This window comes from Chiloscyllium plagiosum, chromosome 3 (genome assembly GCF_004010195.1).
Source record: "Chiloscyllium plagiosum isolate BGI_BamShark_2017 chromosome 3, ASM401019v2, whole genome shotgun sequence".
Taxonomy (NCBI): domain Eukaryota; kingdom Metazoa; phylum Chordata; class Chondrichthyes; order Orectolobiformes; family Hemiscylliidae; genus Chiloscyllium; species Chiloscyllium plagiosum.
This window is the reverse complement of record NC_057712.1, coordinates 58,407,788-58,430,011: the sequence shown is the minus strand read 5'-3', so window position 1 is coordinate 58,430,011 and position 22,224 is coordinate 58,407,788. Positions and strand designations below refer to the sequence as shown.

Genomic DNA, 22,224 nt, shown 5'->3' with positions numbered 1-22,224 from the left:
CAATCACTTCTCTAGCTTCCCACAGAGTTCTCGGGTACACCTGATCATGTCCTGGGGATTTATCCACCTTTAACCGTTTCAAGACATTCAGCACTTCCTCCTCTGTAATCTGGACATTTTGCAAGATGTCACCATCTATTTCTCTACAGTCTATATCTTCCATATCCTTTTCCACAGTAAATACTGATGCAAAATATTCATTTAGTATCTCCCCCATTTTCTGTGGCTCCACCCAAAGACCGCCTTGCTGATCTTTGAGGGGCCCTATTCGCTCCCTAGTTACCCTTTTGTCCTTAATATATTTGTAAAACCCCATTGGATTCTCCTGAATTCTATTTGCCAAAGCTATCTCATGTCCACGTTTTTCCCTCCTGATTTCCCTCTTAAGTATACTCCTACTTTCTTTATACTCTTCTAAGGATTCACTCGATCTATCCTGTCTCTACCTGACATATGCTTCCTTCTTTATCTTAACCAAACCCTCAATTTCTTTACACATCCAGCATTCCCTATAGTTACCAGCCTTCCCTTTCACCCTGACAGGAATATACTTTCTCTGGATTCTCGTTATCTCATTTCTAAAGGCTTCCCATTTTCCAGCCGTCCCTTTACCTGCGAACATCTGCCTCCAATCAGCTTTTGAAAGTTCTTGCCTAATGCTGTCAAAATTGGCCTTTCTCCAATTTCGAACTTCATCTTTGAGATCTGGTCTATACTTTTCCATCACTATTTTAAACCAAATAGCATTATGGTCATAGGCCCCAATGTGTTCCCCTACTGACACCTCAGTCACCTGCTCTGCCTTATTTCCCAAGAGTAGGTCAAGCTTTGCACCTTTTCTAGTAGGTACATCCGCATACTGAATCAGAAAATGTTCTTGTACACACTTAACACTATGGCTGTCCCAGTCTATGTTTGGAAAGTTAAAATACCCTACCATAACCACCTTATTATTCTTACAGTTAGCTGAGATCTCCTTACAAGTTTGTTTCTCAATTTCCCTCTGACTATCAGGGAGTCTATAATACAATCCCGAAAGGTGATCATCCCTTTCTTATTTCTCAGTTCCACCCAACTGACTTCCCTGGATGTATTTCCAGGAATATCATCCCTCAGCACAGTTGTAATACTATCCCTTATCAAAAATCCTCAGTCTGAGCACTGTCTAAAGGGAGCCTTTGTTTCTATGACCACTGATACAACCCGATGTTCACAGTTTTCTATTTACTTTCAAAGACAAGCCAAGTGTTTCCAAGTGTTGTTCATCTGGCTCAGTATCAGTTGGGACCAAATCTTTGAAACTGGCTTGGTCAATTGTGACACTATCATGCTCTGCTTGATGATGGAAATTGAAATACATTACTATTGTTTACCCAGAGCCTCCTCCATTTGGCCCATTGAGTCCACGTTGACCCTCAGATGAGCATTGCAACCCCCTACCCTATCCTAGTAACCCTGCATTTCCTATGGTTAATCCACATAGCTTGCATATCCCTGGACACTGGGCAATTTTGCATAGCCAATCTACCTAACCTGCGCATCTTTGGACTGTGGGAGGAAACTGGAGCACCTGGATGAAACACATCCAGACATGGGAGAATGTGCAAACTCCACACCTGAGCTGCCCAAGGTTGCTGGCACTGTGGGGCAGTAGTAGTAACCACTGAACCACTGTGCCACCCTCTTAATATTCTTTACCATCAAGTATTATTGATTAATTAATCACTACCTGATTCTGCACTACTGTGCAATGTAATAGTGGGTGGTTTGCTTGGTCACATTAGAAGCCATTAAAGTCAACCATGTAATATGGAACTGACATCATATCGAGGTCAGTCCAAATATGGGTGACAGGTTTTTCATGAGATATCATCCATCATTTTGCTGGAGCTTGACAGAGGTGTGATTGGTCAAATGGACTCCTCCTGTACTGTAAGTTTACAATAAACTATTAAATTTATTGAGTCTTGCCTTATTGTTTTAGATGTAGAACTTCAACTCACAGCATTTGAGCCTTTTGTCAAATACAACAATGACATGACTGCCATACTTTTCATTATAAATTTTATTGTATTATAAATCAATTGTAGAAAATAAACAAGGCAATAAAAATGTGAGAAATTCTCCACAAAAGCAGAAAACACATTTCTTGTAAAAACTATTAAGCACACATTTAAGTTTTTCTTTCACAAACTATATGATATATTTTGTGCCATCTGTTACTTTTTGTTTCTATGTATTTTTCTTGCAGAGACACTGTGAGTACTTACATAATATAATCTGATGCAAGCATTTGATAAATTGCACAGGGTGTACAAAATACTTGTTCTTAGAAATTAAAAATATTAGATTCATAACTCTGTAATAAAGGTCTCGTGGAATGTTGCACAGAATAAAGAATAGAGTGCTGTTATTTTTTCCATTTTTTGAATATGTGCCGAAAGTGTGGTTATTGTTGATTGTTGTTGCTCACCAATATAAAAAAAGATTATTTTGTCATGCATTTTTATGGAATTTTGCACCTGCAAGATAATTGGTTTGTAGCTTTCTGTGCATCTTTTTGTTTCCATATATATTTCAACTCTATTTCCTGCTGCACATTTTGTAAATGCCTTATACTACCCATAGGCGCATAGGTCTTGAAAGCTGCAAATTATATTAATTATTGAAATAGCTTATAATAGTCTTTTCACTGTGTCTAGTACTTGCTTTAAATTGAAATGTTTTATCCTCCTGTTCAAATCCTTCATTCTTCTCTAACTGTGTGATCTCCTGGAGTCCTAAAACCATCCAAGAATTCTGTTTTCAACCAATTTGGTCCTCTTGTTCATCACCTCAACACCAGCTCCCTTCAGCTGTCAAGGCAGTAAACCTTGCAATTCTCTAAATCTCTCCAGCTTGTTTTCTATTGTTCTGTAAGACATTCCTTAAAGCTTATCTCTTTAACCAAGGATTTAGTTATCTGACTAATTTCTCCTGCACTCTTCTTAAGCACGTAGGAACATTTCACCATGTTACCCAAAAAGTAATTTATTCTGGAAATGAATTTGTGTAGGAAAGGTTTTGTCAGTACCAATGCTATAAAGCAATCTTGCTTTTTTGATCTTAGTTTGTTCACCAATTTCAAACTTGAATGATTATTCTATTAAAGTTTCACACCAAGGAAAAACAACTTTCTTAAATATCAACCTCTCCAGTATCCAGAAGTACCCATTCTACATCTAAGTCCAGTAATTTAGTAGGTTACTTGACCATACAAGAATTATAAGCAAGCCCAGTTCTGTCCTTATATGTGCACTTCCCAATGTGACCTTTGGATACTGGACAGCTTTGAGAACATTTTGCTATCTTCTACTCCTTACTTGAAGAACACAGATTAACTTTTGTATCTATCCCATTGCTCTAATATGTGTTATGTAGCTAAGAAAAAATTGTCATTCACATAGTGCCTTTTGTATGCTCAAAATATCCCAAATATCCTACAAGTAATAATAGGTTTTTTTTATATATGAGACATAGTCACTGTTCTTATGTATCTTATGTTAGACAAATCTACATCACAGTGAAGCCTCACAAACAACGCTCACATGAATAATTAAATACTTTGTTTTAGTGGTATTGGTTAATGCATTAACATTAGTTTGAAAACTGAGAGAACTCCCTATATTTCTTCAATAAGTGCTACAGAATCTATGAGACAAGCCAGATAGTATCTTAGTTTAACATACCTGAAAATCTTCATGAACATAATTTGGAGATGCCACTGTTGGACTGGGGTGTACAAAGTTAAAAATCACACAACACCAGGTTATAGTCCAATAGGTTTAATTGGAAGCACACTAGCTTTCGGAGCGACGCTCTTTCATCAGGTGATTAGGAGCTTCGTACCGAAAGCTAGTGTGCTTCCAATTAAACTTGTTGGACTATAACCTGGTGTTGTGTGATTTTTAACTTCATGAACATATGTATGCACATTCGAACTAGGAGCACTAGACCACTCATTCCCTCATGCTTGCTTCATCATTTAATAATCTCACATCATATTTTTGCTTACCCCGATAAACTTTCATTTCCATGATTATCAAGAATCTATACCAATAAACTTTTGGCAATGGCACACTCTTTTGGTATTTAATTGACTACAAGTAAGTTTGAGTCCTGCAGTGTCTTTGAATCCACAATCATTTGACATCATGCCTTTCTGCAACTACAATAAAAAAAGGGAGAATTCTAGGTGTTATGTATAAGCAAATCAAATGGGGCACTAGAAAATTATATGAATAAAAAGAAATAGAAAAAAGCTTGGATATTATCAATAGGGATACATACTTCGTCTTTTTATCAGATTATTTTACTTTACAAAATATTTTGTAAAGGACAGCAAGTAAATTCTAATATAATTTTCAGATTTCTTTTGTTATTCATTTAAATAGACTATTCTATATAAAATATTCTGGACGAAATATTAGTGTTTCTGATTTCTTTTTGGTTGGCTCTAAATATTGATGTCTGTGTTTAAAAAAATCATGTTGGTTCATGCTTCAGCATTAATGTTCTGCCTTCCATGTTCTGATGAAAGTAGATTTTCATTTTCAGTTTCACCATCTGGCAACTGCAAATGAGTAAAAGAATCACCATTATGAAAGAGAAAAAAATAAAGCTTGATTGTGCAAATTAATTGAACTTTTCATTTATGCTGTCAGTTTACAACAATTTTATTCCTGAATTGGATGGTTATGGCTAATGTTATCATAGAGGAATTGAGTTTATGTCTCACATGCACAATAATGGAGCACTTAATCAAAATTTTGTATTTGAATAGGGAACCGTTGTGTAAAACCATACATTTGGATCCTGTCTACATTAGATCTTCTGCTTGAGAATAACTTATTTAGTTACCTCATTATGTAATAGTGTGATTAGATTTTTACAAATAAAATAATGTGAGGATCAAGGAATAACAATAATTTAGAATTACTGTATGCAATTCATATCTTGCACAGTGAGCTGAGTGCAGCTTTAGAATGGATTGCACAATTGATGCATATCTATATGCATGATCTCAACCTTAAATATATTTGAAGGGTTTGTATTTAATTTCCACATTGTGTGTTCTTGAGTCATGTATGGAGTAGTTGAACATAAGTCCATAGGTGGACTGATTGCCGGTTGCAGTTGTATTACAGATGAATACCATTATCCTACCATCTCTCCGGTGATTTTTCTTCAGCAGAAATTAGCACTGATCTATTAAATAATCATTTCTGAGATTCAAAACTCAAGACATGTTAAAGACAATACCAAATGTGAAGTATTAAAAGCATAAGGTAAGTGCATCAGCAATTTAAATGCAAGAATTGACTTATAAATTGTGAATACAGACAAAAAGAATGTATTCTCATATAAAATTTTATATGAATATGTAACCGTTTCATACCTCCCAATAAATGTCATCATCAAAACAATTTTGATCTGGTGGCTGTCCCCAAAAAGAAATGCATAGAATGAAACCTGTGAAGAGAGGAACAGTATAATTATTTATCTGTTTCTTTAGGACATTAATTTTCCATATAGTAAAGGGAGATAACTTCATTGTGTATGGAAATGTAGTTAGTTCTTAGTTAATTAAAATTTTCCTTCTGAATAATATTTTTGCAAACTTTATAAATAGTTATCAGTCCTTTGAATGATAAGTTACTGACATAATATTCTGTTCACTCTAATGGAAAACTGTGGAAGTCAAATATTGATTTGTTGATTAATGAAAAATGCTGAGCATAGGATTAGACCCAAATGAGATAGTGTAGGAAATTGGACACTCTTAAAACATTTATTAAACAATGTGAATGGATGCATATTTTTGTATAATTAACATTCACTTATGATGACCTCTTTTGTAGTAAAAGGATAGACATAGCAAAGATGGATGGATTATATGCAGGTTAGCTGAACTGGCCATGCTAAAATGCCCATAGTGTTCAGGGATGTGTAAATTAGGTGCATTAATAAGGGGTAAATGTCGAGTAGTAGGGAAATGGCTCTGGGTAGGTTACTCTTTGGAGGGTCAGTGTGGACTTGTTGGGTTAAGTAGCCTGTTTCCACACTGTAGGGATTCTAAGTACATATGCCCTTTTAAGAAAACCACAATAAGATTAAAAAAAATAAAAGCTATTATTATACATGTACAGAAAGACATTCTGACATTCTGCACCTAATTTAGAAAAGTTTGGGCTGAAAATCATCCAAATCTAGTCTGGTCTGAATTCCTCACTTCTTGTAAATATTCTAATTTGGAATAATTTGTACAAGTTCTTTTAATGAGTGCATTTGATTTGCTAGCTACTGTATACTATGACTGCCTACTTCAGATCATGTGTGGATGTATGGTAGTCCCTTGGAATAAGTATGATTTCTTTGATCTTGCCAAGAACATACACATAGAATCTTCTAACAGAGGGAAGCTGTTCCATTGCAGGTCTGGCTGACAAAGAACGTTCCAACTCATACATTTGCTCAATAAAATAGTCAATGTGCTTTATTTGTGGTGAACAAGGAAATACAATGAAAGCTAAGCAGAATGTATCATTGGGGTAGGTCCACTTGTTATAGTCAGTTATTCATTCATGTTACAAAATTTGATTGAATACATGACTTCCAACTCAAAATTATGTGACTAATGTATTTTCAGTTGGAAATTGAATATATATCTTCTTATCCCACATTTCAATGTACAATTCTTAATTCCAGCCAAACATGATGCTAGGAGCTATATTGTTTGAGACAAAAAAAAACTGCAGATGCTGGAATCCAAAGTAGACAAACAGGAAGCTGGAAGAACACAGCCAGCTAGGCAGCATCAGGAGGTGGAGAAGTCAATGTTTTGGGTGTAACCCTTCTTGAGGATTGGGGGTGGGTGTAAGGGGAGTTTCAGATAATGGGGTGGGGTGTTGGGGAGTGGTTTGTGAGGTAGGGATAGGTGAACACAGGTAGAGGGTACAACCTGGTTGGTCGATGGGAGAACTGAAAATGGTTGGTAGCTGGAAGACAGGATTGATTAGAGGAATGGAAGGGAAAGGGAAGGGCTGGGAAGGGAGTTGGGGAATGGGAAGGGAGGTTATTTGAAATTGGAGAACTCAATATTGAGTCCTCCGGACTGTAGGCTGCCCAGGAGGAAGATGAGTTGTTGTTCCTTATATTTGTGATTTGATTCGCTGTGGCAATGGAGGAAGCCAAGGATGGTCATGTCGGAAAGGGAGTGGGAAAAGGAAGTAAAATGGGTGGTGACTAGGAGATCAGGTTAGCCCCTGTAAGCCCGGCTGAGATGCTCAGCAAAATGTGCCCGGAGTTTACGTTTTGTCTCCGCAGTATAGAGAAAACCACATTGGGAGCATCAGACACAGTAAACTAGGTTGGAGGAGAGGCAGGTGAACCTCTGTCTCGTGTGGAAGGATTGTTTGGGGCCTGGATGGGGGTGAGGGTGGTGGTGTACTGGCAGATTTCACAGCTTTTACGGTTGCAGGTGAAGTAACCAGTAATTACATATCACCATCTTGACAATAAGAATATCAGGCCAAGAAAACAAGACAGTTTGAATAATTGTCATAATTAATTTCAATTGGTGAACCCAGCTTTATATATTAAAAATTTACAAGGTGTAACAACTGGATCTTTGGCCTCCATCAAAATTAAAACCGAGTTACTGATTACTATACAACATTCTTTTTCGACTTGGTTGATTGTCAGATTAACTTTTGAGAGTACATCATACTGAAAGTGTATTTGTGATTAAACTATTCACAGAACAAATTATTATTGGTAGTGTTGTGGTTTCTGACCTGTGATAGTCCCTCCAATAAGGGCCACACCAAGGGATACACCTAATCCAGCAGCTTGATATCCAGCCTGTACGATACCAGATCTTCCAGTTGGGAAAGTTTGAATAAGTCTAACAAACAAAAATGTTAAACATTAGAAATTGTGCATGTTACAAACATATGAATTAAGATCAAAAATAGGCCATTCGGTGTTTTAAGCCTAATGAACCATTGAATAAGCTCATGGCTGCTCTCTGTGCTGAATACACATTCTTATCTATCCCCAAAAACTTTTGACACCCCCTACCTCACAAGAATCTATGCATTTCCACTTTAAAAATATTCACATCACCATGGCCTTCTGAGGCAGAGAGCTCCAACATTGCACAACTCTCTGAGAGAAAGGAATTCCCCGCATCTCCATTCTTAAAAGGTAACACCTAAACATTTTAAAACAATGTTTTCACTCTGACAATGACTCTGCTGAAGAGTTAGCTTGTTTTGTCTCCGTGGATGCTGCCTGCTTGCTGTGATTGCCAGCAGTTTTTACCACAAATCACAGTTCCTTTATCACAAACAACCAAAATGAGCTCTCCTGATCATGTGCTATCCCTGCCTATTAGCTGGACCACTTAATACTCTTTGCACCTTAGAATTCCACAATCATTCACCATTTAATTAATACTCTGCTCTTTTTTCATTCTTCCTATCAAAACAAAAAGCTTAACATTTTCCTGCATTATGGTCTATAATTAAGATTGTTGCAAATACTTCAGTCTTACTTTTTACACTAATCTGCTAGTCCCCCCCATCATTGAATTAGAGAAATCTCTTGAACCTCCTCCTCTCATGAGTTGTTCAGTTATCCACCACCATTCACAATGAGTGTGGCAGGACTGCAGAGCTTAGACCTAATTGATTGGTTATGGGATCACTTAGCCCTGTCCATCACTTATTGCTTCTGTTGTTTGGCATGAAGTTAGTCCTGTATTGTAGCTTCATCAGGTTGACATCTACATTTTAGGTATGCCTGCTGTTGCTTTTGGCATATTCTTCTCAGTCTTCCTTGAATTAGGGTTGTTATCCCAGCTTGATAATTATGGTGGAATTGAGGAAATGCTAGGCCTTGAGGTGACAAATTGTGGTTACAATCCGATGATGCACTGCGCCTCATGAGCTGTGAATTGCTGGCTCTGTTTGAAATCTATCCCATTTAGCATAGTGGTGGGATTCCACAACACAGTAGAAGCTTAAATGCCAAGCCAGGCCTTCATCTCCACAAAGACTGTGCGGTGGTTACATCTACCATTACTGTCATGCATGTCATTTGTGAAAGGTAGATAGTGAATATGAGGTCAAGTTGATTTTCCTTCCTATTTATGCCCTCATTGCCTGCTGTAGAACCAACCGAGCGTTTATGTCTTTTAGGACTTGACCAGCTGAGTTCCTAGTGGCAGGAGTGGTAGGGGATAAGCAGCAGAAGATTTCCTTGCTCATTTTTGACCTAAAACCATGAAACTTTGTGCGGTTTAAAAGTCAACTCCTTCCCAACTTTATACTACTATTCCGGCACTTCTGATGAGACTTTCCTGAAGCTTGAAAAGGATATAACCAAGGATGCTGATGGTGTTGACTGGGACATTCTAAGATATAATTCAATTTCAGTGCAAGATTAACTGGTGGAATTGTTAATGGGGTGGAGGTTGAGAACAGATGTATCAATTTTAGATTATCATCATAAGTGAGAAATGTCTTCTTAGGACTAGGAGATGATAATACAACTATGAAAAAATAGAAAACAGTAAAGTTGCTAAAACACAGAGTGAACACACTGTTAACCTTAAAGTCAGCATCGAAAGTCTGGTTGAGAAACAAGAAGTCAGAATCCATGGTCATCAGAAAAACAGGCCAACTGAGATCTTATTTTGTAAAAGTACCTGAAATGGCATTTAGAGACAAGGTGTATTGATCTTACTTGAGCCAAGAATTGAGACCAAGTATGTTTTACTACAGTGTACGGAGCAGGCTAACAATTCTGGAGTGGCACAACAACACCAACTTAATGCTAAACTCAAGCGAATCAGATTGGGATCTCCAGTCAGAGTTCCAAGCTATCTCAAGCTGTGAGATTTTGACCTTGAGAGGATGTCGAGATGGGGATATTACTCATAACAATTCTAATGGTTATAATGATTGTAATCATGGCAGTAGTGATTACGAAGTTTCAAGTAAGCAAAGTAACTTACTGGAATAATGTAGACTAAATCAATGTAGAGAGAAGCTTGGGGAAAAATATATAATAAGATTCATGTATGTCATGATATGTGATGACCTGTCTCTGACATCATTAAGAAAAGACACAACAGTCTTGAATGTGTGCGTGAAGAGAGAAGTCTTAGACACTGTTGAAGAAGTTGTTTTTGGTAATCTACAATGTAATAAGGCATTAAAGGAGTGTTACTGTACATAAGAAGTTGAAGAATCTTATTTAGAGATAAGGAGCAAGCAGCCTCAGGCTGAGTGTATGTGCAGACACTGACAGCCCGAGAGAAGCCAGACAGGTGTCTCAATGTACAGGCAGCAGTATTGGCATAAAGTACAACATGTAGCAGAACAAAGATGCATTCTTAAACTTTGAGAGAGGAACCATGATCACAAAACATTCAAACAAGATGTTGAGCTATAGAATACCTACAGTGTGGAAGCAGGCCATTCGAGTCCACACTGACCTTCCAAACAGAATCCTACCCCCTATGCTATACCTGTAATTCTGCATTTTCCATGACCAGTCCACCTAACCTACACCACCAAAACACTACGAATAATTTAGCATGGCCAATCCACCTCAACTGCGCATCTTTGGACTAACGGAGGAAACCCATGAACTGACAGGGAGAATGTGCAAACTCCACACAGACAATTGCCCGAGGGTGGAATTGAACCCTGGTCCCTTCCTGCCTCAAACTAATGCCCTAGGCCTCCCTTAGCCTGCACCTTCTTGGGAAACAGCATCGAAACAATCTTACTATCCATGGTTCACCTCCAGCTGATAGCTGTTGTCAATGTTTACTGCCAAATCACAACTGGATAAAATGCTTGACAGAAGCTCAGTTCCAGAAGCAGTCACCGCAAAATAAAAAGTATTGTTACTGTAGTCCAGATTGCACTTCAATAGTGCAAATTTCTTCCTGCAATATTGGGATTATTAAATCACCAAATATCTATTCAGCTGTTGACTCAGCTGAGGAAGAGCTTAACATCCAGATTAAATAGTGATTTAACTCACTAGGATTGTGCACTGGAAATTAAGTCCCCTTATTCCAGGAATATTTACAGTTTTGAAAAGATTTAGTCAAACTATGTAAAGTCTGCAATTTACCTGACTGATGAACTCCAGTTAAAAGAAAAAACTCACTAGTTTTTCTGTACTTAATATGAAAGTAGCTGATTATTAATTGCTTTTAATTAATTGAAATTAGGAAATGTGAATTGCTAACTTATAACTCTACACATGAACTTTCTCTTTTTCTAAATTTCCCCCTTCATACATACTGACACACAAAGACAGACAAGACACTGATATTAAGAGTGGAAAATGAAAAAATTCAAGAAAACACAGTTTGATGGCACTAATCTGGAACACAGGATGCAATGATTTGTTTCTTTTAGTTGTTTGCTGTTAGCACAAGGTTGTTTGCAAACTGATGCTCTCTTTCATTCACTGGTTGAGTGTTAATCCTTTCACAATATCTAGGCGTATTTTATTCCTCCTTCAACAGATGACTTGCAGAGGAAGGTGAGTAGAGTGGAAGCCAGCTAACTGTTTCTTGTACCTTCATAAGAGAAAGAGATTTTGTTTATGCGTTCTCTTTGCAAATTAGATAGCTCTCTGCTGTTCTGGCTTCACACAAGCCACGGTCACTTGGGAAGGAGTTAATCAAGATGTTGCCAAGGAATTATCCCCTTCAGATCAAATCCCTTTGTTCCAGGTATCTACTCTCCATCTCACTGTTCCAGGGGAAAGCAGTGTTGCGTGCAATTCACGATATGCTCCACAAAAATTGCAGCCATCTTTTTTACATAGTCTTCTTGGTTTAAACCGATATCTTCTGTTTTTATTTACTCCACAGTATAAAATCAAAGGACATGAAAAGATGTAGTCTTCACAGGTGGAGAATATAAATATATAGAAAAGTGTCATTTCATTGCAAAGTTTAAAAACAAATCTCAATTTCTACTCTTAATGCCAAGGGATAATGGTGCAAGACAAAAAATGTGGTAATAGGACAAATAAAGAAACCAAGATGTTTGGAATGGATGTGTGAATGTGAAAAGGAGCAAGATTAGTAATTGTTATCATTTCCTAAAATGGAGAAAAGATTACAATTGAAAATGATTGAATTCCATGTTATATTGTGTTGAATTGATGCTATTTCTCAAGCATATATCAAGCTTCATTAGAACCATGTGGAATTTGAGAAAGAGATGACACAAGAGGGGACAACATTGTTAAGAAGTCAATTATGAGGGACAAACCAGCTGAAGTGATGGGTCTACTATGGCAAATCTTGAAAAGGAAGAAAAAGTAGCTTGTTTGGGTTTATGTGACAGTGAGACTGAAATCTGTAGAGGGAAGATTTCCAGAGAAGATGAGATCAGTTGCAGTCTTAGCATTCAATAACTTAATGGTTGGTGTTGGGGTCACAGTCCAAGAGAGATAGGACAATGTGTCAGTTAGTATTCCATTCCCAGTAGTTAAAGGTTGCTTTTCCAAATAAATGGCCAAAATCTGTGCACGGTATTTAAAATGTAGAACTTAATCAACCACAATAAATTGTGTTCCTTAGCAAAACTCACCCTGGACCATATACATTTTCACTGGCCATGGCAGATGCAATTATACCAGCCAGACCTCCAAGTATTCCAGGCATGCCATGAAGATTGTGTACACCACAGGTATCATGTATTTTCAATTTAGATGCAAAAATTGGCTGGAGAGAGAATAAAAAAAGAACTAATTAGTAAAATAATTGCTTTATTTTCTTCTTGAGAATGGGAAGTATTTTTATTTGGGTTACAAATGGGTATCTAACATTATTTTATGAGTCAAAATCACTATAAACAACCTCCATTCTTCACTACTGGAAATGTGTTGCTGGAAAAGCGCAGCAGGTCAGGCAGCATCCAGGGAACAGGAGAATCGACGTTTCGGGCATAAGCCCTCCTGAAGAAGGGCTTATGCCCGAAACGTCGATTCTCCTGTTCCCTGGATGCTGCCTGACCTGCTGCGCTTTTCCAGCAACACATTTCCAGCTCTGATCTCCAGCATCTGCAGACCTCACTTTCTCCATTCTTCACTAGCCAATCACTCAATCATTGCAGAAGCAGAAAGGTTGAGATCAAATGAAGAGAATTTAAAAATAAAAACTTTAAAACTATTGGAAGTATGCGTTAGGTCTTGGTGATCAAAATAATTTTGCTAAACACTTTGCTTTTGTCTGTTCTGTTACTTGGATATAAATCAGAAGCATTTTATCATGACCAGGAAACCTACTACACCACATTGCCAACCAGGCAGCAAAGCTCAAAATGGCTTCCTTTTCCTTGATTTCATCTTGTCTTAATATTAATATCGAATTACCGTTCAAATTTATTCTTCCTCCATTACTTTTTCTGTAAACTTATTCAGTAAAAGTTGTTTATTTTATTTTCATTTTGAAATCTTTTAAAATCAGTTTTTATTTTTTTGGCGTGCCTGATAATCATTTTGTTTTATTAGGTCATTCTAATGTTTTAAAATCAAAAAAGGATTGCGAATCTGTTAGCTATCTGTAGCTAAAAGTAACATGTATTCTATTCTTGGCTTCAAGCTGATATTTTCTTTTCCACACTGAGGTATATCTTATTAAGGAGCTGGGTAAAACATATATTTTAAGAGATGCCAAACTATCTGTTAACACATCTTTCTAGGTCAGATATTGACTGATCTGATATAAATTCAGAAAACAAACATTATTATCTTCTGATACAAAAATCAATTCCTCACAGCTGGTCTCAGTCCAATATCCTATACTTTATTTTCAGAAGTGTAACAGACTTTGTTCAGTGAAGGTTTGACAGTAGAGTGAAAACAGCACATTGGTAATTTCCTTGTTGATGCTAAATGAACTATCAAACAAGTTTTCATTCACTAATACTAATCAAACACCTTTTTATGTTTCAAAAGGAAGTTTGGATTCCTATGATTAAAAGTCACAGAACACTGATTCCATCCTTTTTTGTTGTCTCCTTCACTTGCTATTATGCAATAAAATAATGTGATTGATCTAAAATGTTTAAAATTACTTTTCTGCATTTGTGACTGAAGGAAGAGACTATAGAGGGGGTAGAAAGTCATTTTCAGTTACGTTTAAACTCAACATAAAATCAGGTGAGCGTAAATTGGGAAGCTGATCCGATCGAACCGATTTCCATCAGAACAGGTTTGGTTAAAATTATCCTTCTGAATGTCATTATCTATTGATAAAAGAAATAGCAAAGGTTGCATCTACAATCAGTTGGAAATATTTGTAAATGTCCATGGGTTATTCTCTAATTGGACTGTAGAGGATTAATAGTATGGTCCAGAATTCAGAGGAGTGGATAATCTCAAGGTGAATATCCTGGACAGGATATGTTCCTCCTTTTTAGTTTGTAATATCTTTGAGCTGTATATTTCTGTAAAATTTAAATTGTTAATAGTGTGGTGACATTAACAGGACCTATGGGACCTTCTAAATGATGGAGTCAATAATCAATCACCTTAAGGTAGATTTGCCAGTATCCTGATTTTTCTAGTTTCCTGATTTATCAGGATATTGACTGGGCTGGAGAGTATTAGTTATGAAGAGAGATTGGACAAACTGGTTGTTAACCTTAAAGTATAGGAGATTGAGATGCATAAAATTATGAATGGCATAAATAGGTTAGTCATTGATGGAGGGATCAGTGGCTGGGGACATAAATTTCATGTAAGCTGCAGAAAATTTGGAGAAGATGTGAGGAAAACCTTTTCACCCAGAGAGTGGTGGGAACCTGGAACTAACTCCTTCTAAGATTGGTAGAAGTAAACACCATCATTACATTTATAAGGTATTCAGATGTGCACCTGCAAAGCAAGGCGTACAAGGCTAGAAAATGAGATTAGAATTGTTACTTTCTTTTTTGACTGGCATAGATGCAATGGGCCAAATGGCTTTTTTTCTATATTGTAGATCCATATGACTCTCAGCAATTACTTTTAAGGATGGTGAAAAAATGGAGCAAATGACCCAGAAGAGAAAAGGATGAATTAGAATCAATAAAAACCGAAAGATCTGCCAATGCTGGAAATCAGAGACAAAAACAGAAATTGTTGGAAAGCTCAGAAGGTCTGATAGCATCTGTGGAAAGAAATCAGAGTTAATGTTTTGGGTTCAGTGACTCTTCCTCAGAACCTTGTGTGAACTATTAGCCTCTATTTCTGTGAGGCTAAAAATAGAGCAGCACAAACCATTCAGCAGTTTGTGGCAGTTCGCTTCTCTCCCCTTTCCACAGAGTGCTGGTCTTTTCACATATAAAAATAATGATTGGAGTGAGCTCACCATTACTTTTCCAGCATTTCTGAAATAATTTCAAAGTTAGAATGTGGAGTAATTTATTGAGAAATTGTTGGGAATCTATTCTCTTAATTTAGCTATTTAGTTGATGTGTTTCTTTATTTAGCAGGCATGTATTAATAATAAATAAATGTGATTTTCTGCAATTATGTTTGCAATTAAATTTTTCCAACATGTTCTGATACAAGCAAGTATCTGCATAAAATTTATAAAAATGTACATTTTTAGTGAATTTTCCAAAAGAGAAAATCAAGTTGTAATTTTTGCTGAAATTGTATGTTATGAATTGTAATGTAGGTCATTCACAAATAGGGGTTTAATAATAGGTTTTATATATATAGAGAGAGTTCTTCAACTTGATCAATTGCTCCCAAATCAAGGTAAAAATTGACACTTTCACAAAATCAGAGATTTAATAATGCAAGTGTCAAAACCTACTGTCAGATATTTAAATCCAACTGTGGAGATTATTCCAGCCGTAAATCCAATCAACAGACTTCCATAAGGGTGGATCATCATGTCAGCAGAGGTCCCAGCAGCTACACCACCTGCTAGAGTAGCATTTTGTATGTGGACCTGCACAAAGGAAAGCAAGCACTAGTTTCATTTGAGAAACAGCAAAACAAAATTTACTTGACACGTTAAAAATCAGCATAATTTGTAAGAATCAGTCAAAATAAAGAATTGGTTTAAAGGCTATCATTTTGGAAGACATTTTGGAAGAATCTTTGATTAGAAAATGTCAAAAAAACTACAATATAAATGAATCCCACAAAAATGTAAATACATATTTGACCACAAACTGGTTTAAAGATCACATGGTGGAGCACAACCATTTAAATCCTTTATATAGATTTAATTAATCTATGAGTTAGGGTGAACATTGATACATTTAAAAAAATGTCAGCCATTGTATGCACTGCCTCATCATGTGCATTAATGCTCAGTGAAAATTGAAAACTATCAATGCTACACTGAAGGTCTAACTGAAGTCCAATAGAAGGACTTCACATGGGAAATTTCATCTTGAATTGCATAACTCTTGTGTCAGGAAATAATGTAACCACCCAGATGAAATTCACATCCACAAAATCCTTTCCTTCTCAAATTTCTTAACATTGATATGCTGCAGTATAGCAAGACCAAGGAAATATATCGACTCAACTGATAAAACATTAGAATTTCTTGGAATTTAGTCTGGGATACAATTTTCTCAACACTTGGTAGGAGCATGGTGACTATTCATCCTATTACAATTGCTGATGAAGCTATTATGGATGGAAGGGCTCTTCTTTGTGGTCAATAGCTGAGGTGTTCCACCTCAAGCAATAATAGCATTTAAGGCTGGGATTTACTCATTCTCAGTTTTTTGTTTTGTTGAATGAGATTCACAGCACCGATCTTTTATGACACAAAATGACATTTCTTACAAATCTTCTGCTCTTCACCTCATTAATTATGCAACTAGGCTCTTGGACATCTTATTCATGTGACCGGAAAAGTTGAGAGTGCTCACTTATACTGCCAGGACCATGTGGCGTTCCTACCACTGGCACCATATTTAAGTAACAATTGAAAACCATTTCAGGCATCACAAGCCAGAAACTGTCCCTCACACTGTGGTGCTTAATCATTATCATCAAAGACATGATCCTGAAGAAAGGAAAGTTTGCTCGCACATTTCAGAAAGGGACTTGGATAGATGGGGAGGTGGAGAGGAGAGCAATCTTATTTCCTGCCAATTGCCACAGGAAGTCATACAACCAGACCCACGAGACCTGAATATAGACTATAGTTTGTTCTGTACTCCACTAGCATACGTACCACCACCTTCTATCTGCCAACTCACACTTACAGGTTAGGGTGTGGGGTATGTCAGGGCGAGTGGATGGAAAAAAAATGAGAACTGCAGATGCTGGAGATCAGAGTTGAGAGTGTGATGCTGGAAAAGCACAGCAGGTCAGGCAGCATCTGAGGAACAGGAGAATCAATGTTTTGGGAATAAGCCCTTCATCATTCCTGATGAAGGTCTTATGCCTGAAACATCAACTCTCCTGCTCCTTGGATGCTGCCTGACCTGCTGTGCTATTCCAGCACCAGACTGTCGACCCAGTGGATGGAAAGGAGTTCTGATATGAGTGAGAAGGGTGATCTCTTCTGAGTTTTTCTGGGTAAATATTAACCTCCCTGAAGCAGAGCCCTCTGAATTCTCTACATTTCATAGATTCTTTCAGAGTGATCCAGAGACAGTAGAAAGTCCCATTCAATTTTCCAGGGGATTCCCACGGAGCCTGTTGCCTTTGGGATTCCAGATTGTCGTGGCTCAGAATTCCAATCTGCATGGCTCCACTAACCAACTGGCCATTGGAATATCTGGGCGTATGATAAAATGAAAGTATTCATTCTCACCATGTCCAATTTTCCTTTCTTATCAACCAAGCTAGAGAGAGCATAAGCAGTGAGTACACATGCAGCCAGTGAGAAATAAGTGTTGATAATAGCTCTGTATTGTCCATCAGGGTTTTCTACAATGGCAGAATTGAAGCTTGGCCAAAACATCCATAAGAAGAGAGTACCTGGAAAACATTTAGAATAATCTCGAATTATTCCAGAGCTTTGAAAATATGATGATGTAAGTGATTATTACAAATTCTGTTTCAGCTTATGGACTGAAGTTTATACATTTCTGTCATTACATGTAAAATAAAAACAAACAACAGAAGAGGCACTTTTAGCATTCAACATTATATAATTGTTTAAAATATTGTGCCTCTATCTAGAAACTTCCCGTCCTCCCACCAAAAAACATTTATTACTTCCATTCATAAATATTATTTAAATAAACAATTATTTGGATCTGGGTTCAAAACCAGATGGAATAAAAATATCTTTTGTCCACAGACTATATCAGATGAATTTGGCCAAATCAAATCAGTTCCTGGAAAATAGAAGGTACCAAAATCCATCTAATTTTGTACAAGAACTAACTTAGCAAATTTGGAAGATTGTAGTGTGGGAAATTAATAAGTACCATATTGCTGTAGTGGGTGTTGCTCTTCAGAAGTTTGTGTTCAGATGTCTTATTAGGATAAGGACAGAGGGCCAGTCAATTCTGTGTATAATCATAGGGCTAGATTTTCTAGATCCCAAACCCACAGTGGAGCTGAAAAAAACAGGCACTAACTAAGCTGGCCAGATATCTTGTATGTTTTCCCACCCTTGGCTTTCATGAGGGCAGGAGAGGAACTAAGCTTCAGAACTTGTTTGCCCCTTTAAAGGAAGCTAATGACATCATAGTGGGTTATTGAGACACTGCTCCAAGTAATAAAAAAAAATTCAGTCTTTAGCAGCTGTTGGATTTTGCATCAGCTACATTGAGATGTGAATGGAAAGTGGGAAGAGTTTAAAAGTTAAGAATATGTTTTTGTCTCCTTTGCAGTTCTTTGTGAAATTTTGCAGCACGTGTGTTCAGTAACATGTGTTATTTGGAAGAAGTAACTTCTTCATTGCTCTTTAAGTGACATTTTTGCCAGGCTATTTCTTCTGCCAGTTGGTAAGCTCTCAAGAAAAACATCAACAATGTAAGTATAGAAAAGTCTTTGATGAATTAAATATTTCATCCAATGGACAGTTCAGATTATTGAAAGTGCAGCCCTGCATGCGTTATCATTTCCAATTGCTTTTATATGTTCTGGCTAGGTAGCTGTTAAGATGTCAGTTCTGAAGTCAATGGCTGAAGTTTTCAAATTGCTGTAGATGAGATTCCTGGCTCCTGGTTTGCCATAAACCATGTCAACCTTTCTAACACAATCATTTCCTCTTCATCTCATTAATTCTGCAATTGGCCTCTTTGGCACTTGTCTCATAAAAATTGTGGGTAGAAGTGCTCATGACTGTGAAGGACTTTGTGACAGTCACACAACAGGTGCATTATTTAAACTCCAGCTGGACACCACATCAGACACTGCAAGCCAGGAATTGTCCCTCTGAAACATCTTCTTCCAGTGCCAGATATGAAATATGATTCAGAAATTTTAATTTCCATTGAGAGTTTAAATTAGCATCTGATTAGATTTGCTTATCCATCAAGGAGGCAATTAGTGTAAACCAAGTAATGATCATTATTACTTGAGGCCATCGTTTTTTTAAAGTGCACTCTTGCAAAACAAAAACTGTCAATGAATTGAAATTTGATGCCAGGTTGGTGGCATTTCTGAATCAGTGGTTGCATGGTTAATGTAATTGCCTCAAGCAGGGACACACATTCAACTAATCTTATTCTGCTCCTGAAGAGAAAAACAGCAACATCTAGTCTGCAGCACAATCTCTTGAACTTTCTGTATTGATGACAAGAGAGTAGTAGGTAGTTATCTAAAATTTACTAGGTTAACCCAAATGTAATGAAATAAAAAATAACATATAAAATCTGCTCTATTGAAAAGTCAGTGGTTAAATGATGACCTCATGATTAGAAAGGTCCTAATATTCCTGCTTCTGAAGGAATGTGTGTACTTAAATGAAGTGCTGTAAGCACATCAGCAATAACTGAACTCCAACAAAGTGTCTGGCTGAAGTTCTGTTTAAAGCAGAGCAGGACACTAGATGTGATCATGTTTACTACGTTAAAAATCACACAACACCAGGTTATAGTCCAACAGGTTTAATTTGAAGCACTAGCTTTCGGAGCGAAGCTCCTTCATCAGGTGATTAGGAGCGTCGCTCCGAAAGCTAGTGTGCTTCCAATTAAACCTGTTGGACTATAACCTGGTGTTGTGTGATTTTTAACTTTGGACACTCCAGTCCAACACCGGCATCTCCAAATCATGTTTGCTACCTACTAGTTAAACTGAGTGTGCTTGATGGTAGAATTGTGCTGCGTAAATATACAGGTGATAATATGACAAGGGAACAACAGTGTGAGCATGTTAAGCGTAATGTCTAAATTCATTAAAACAAAGCAATAGTAAACCTCTTTTCAGGAAAACAAGAAAATATCTCAATGAGTTCCTGATCAAACTGACTGTAGTAGATGACATATTTCTGATGTCTGCCAGTGGTAAAACTGATCAAATACCTAGAGACTGGACAGGGTCTAAGTTTAAAAACACAGCCAGCTTATATGGAAAAGAATGATAATTATTGTGTGTGTGTGTGGTGGGGGGTGGTGGCGGGGCAGTTGTCTGATCAGCAACTTGAGGTTGAGACTGAGCAGGCTGATCAAGTTTTTAGTCTGTTTCAGACAAGTCCATGTAAACTTGGTCAATAGCTATGGTAAGCATTGTATGAGTAAACTGTGATGCATTACTATTATTGGGGTATTTTGAAGTGTTCTTTGCTATAATAAAGAACATTGGGTATTCAGTAACCCATTGTAAGAAGTGCCTGCGTTATTGATATCCAGAGTAAACCTGATTGACCAGGAAAGGTGGAAATAAAAACCTGACACATATGCACAAGTTGCCAAAACAAATGTAACCTTCACATGAAGAAGTAACAATGTATGGATTTGTAGGAGTACACTTGAGATCATAGATTAAAAAGGAAGAATGCCATACAATTATGTAGTACCTTTAATGCAGGCAAATGTGTTTCCGAAGAGTATAATCAGAAAATGACATAAAGAGAAGTAGTCAAACACTTGCTTAGAGAGGTAGGTTTGAAGCAGAAACTTAAAATAATGGAGAAATATGAAGAATCAAAGGAGTTTAGGAAGATTTTTCCACAGCCTTAGATCGAGACATCTGAAAACATTACCACTACTGTTAGATACAGGAAGTGGGTAGATACAAAAAGGTGACATTTGAAGAACACAGATTAAATCGAGGAAGTAGTTCTGGAGGAGGTTATAGGGTTTGGGAGGGATGAAGGTATGCATACTTACATAAGAGAATGAGAATTTTAAAATGGAAGCAACCGTGGAATGCCTCAGGGGTGAAGTTGGGCCCATTATTGTTTGTTATCTATATCAATGATTTGGATGAGAATGTACAAGGCGTGATGAGTAAGTTTGCTGATGACAGTAACATAGGCAGTAGTGTGGACAGTGAGGCAGGTTATCAGAAACTACAGTTGGGGAAGTGGACTGAGAAACAGCAAATGGAGTTTAACATAGATAAGTGTGAGGTCTTGTATTTTGGAAAGTCAAATCAAGGTAGGGCCTTAAGGAGTGCAGTGGAACAGAGGGATCTCGGAGATCAGGTTCACAGATCTCTGAAAGTGGAGTCACAGATAGACAGGGCAGTGAAGAAGGCTTTTGACACGCTGACCTTCATTAGTTAGGGCACTGAGTATAGAAGTTGGGAAGCTAAATTGCAGTTATACAGGACATTGGTGGGGCCGCACTTGGAGTATTGTGTTCAGTTTTGGTCACCTTGCTATAGGAAGGATGTTATTAAACTGGAAAGACTGCAGAAAAAATTTACAAGGATGTTGCCAGGACTCAAGGGTCTGAGTTACAAGGCGAGGTTGGACAAACCAGGACCTTTTCCTTTAGAGCGTAGGTGACTGAGGAGGGATCTTATACAAGTGTATAAGATCATGAGAGACATGGATAGGGTGAATGCACTCAGTCTTTTTCCCAGGGTTAGGTAATCAAGGACTGGAGGGTGTCAGTTCAGGTTTAGAGGGGAAAGAGTAAAAAGGAACCTGAGCGGCAACGTTTTTACACAGAGGGTGGTACACGCAGAATGAGCTGCCAGTGTAAGTGGTTGAGGCATGTGCATTAACAACATTTAAAAGGCATTTGGACAAATACATGGATGGGAAAGGTTTAG

General features: G+C 37.3%; 1 protein-coding gene across 1 annotated transcript in view; it reads right to left on the bottom strand.

The window, feature by feature from the left end:
- Window positions 1-3,918: 3,918 nt before the first annotated feature.
- LOC122548685 (ammonium transporter Rh type A-like) overlaps window positions 3,919-22,224 on the bottom strand; it is a 56,219-nt gene continuing 37,913 nt past the window's right edge. The window contains exons 4-9 of the mRNA XM_043687510.1: window positions 17,861-18,089; window positions 15,890-16,027; window positions 12,672-12,805; window positions 7,836-7,945; window positions 5,438-5,511; window positions 3,919-4,612 (exon numbers count right to left, since the gene is read on the bottom strand). Coding sequence (XP_043543445.1) covers window positions 4,535-4,612; window positions 5,438-5,511; window positions 7,836-7,945; window positions 12,672-12,805; window positions 15,890-16,027; window positions 17,861-18,089 — 763 coding nt within the window. The 3' untranslated portion in view covers window positions 3,919-4,534. The remainder of the gene's footprint in view (window positions 4,613-5,437; window positions 5,512-7,835; window positions 7,946-12,671; window positions 12,806-15,889; window positions 16,028-17,860; window positions 18,090-22,224) is intronic.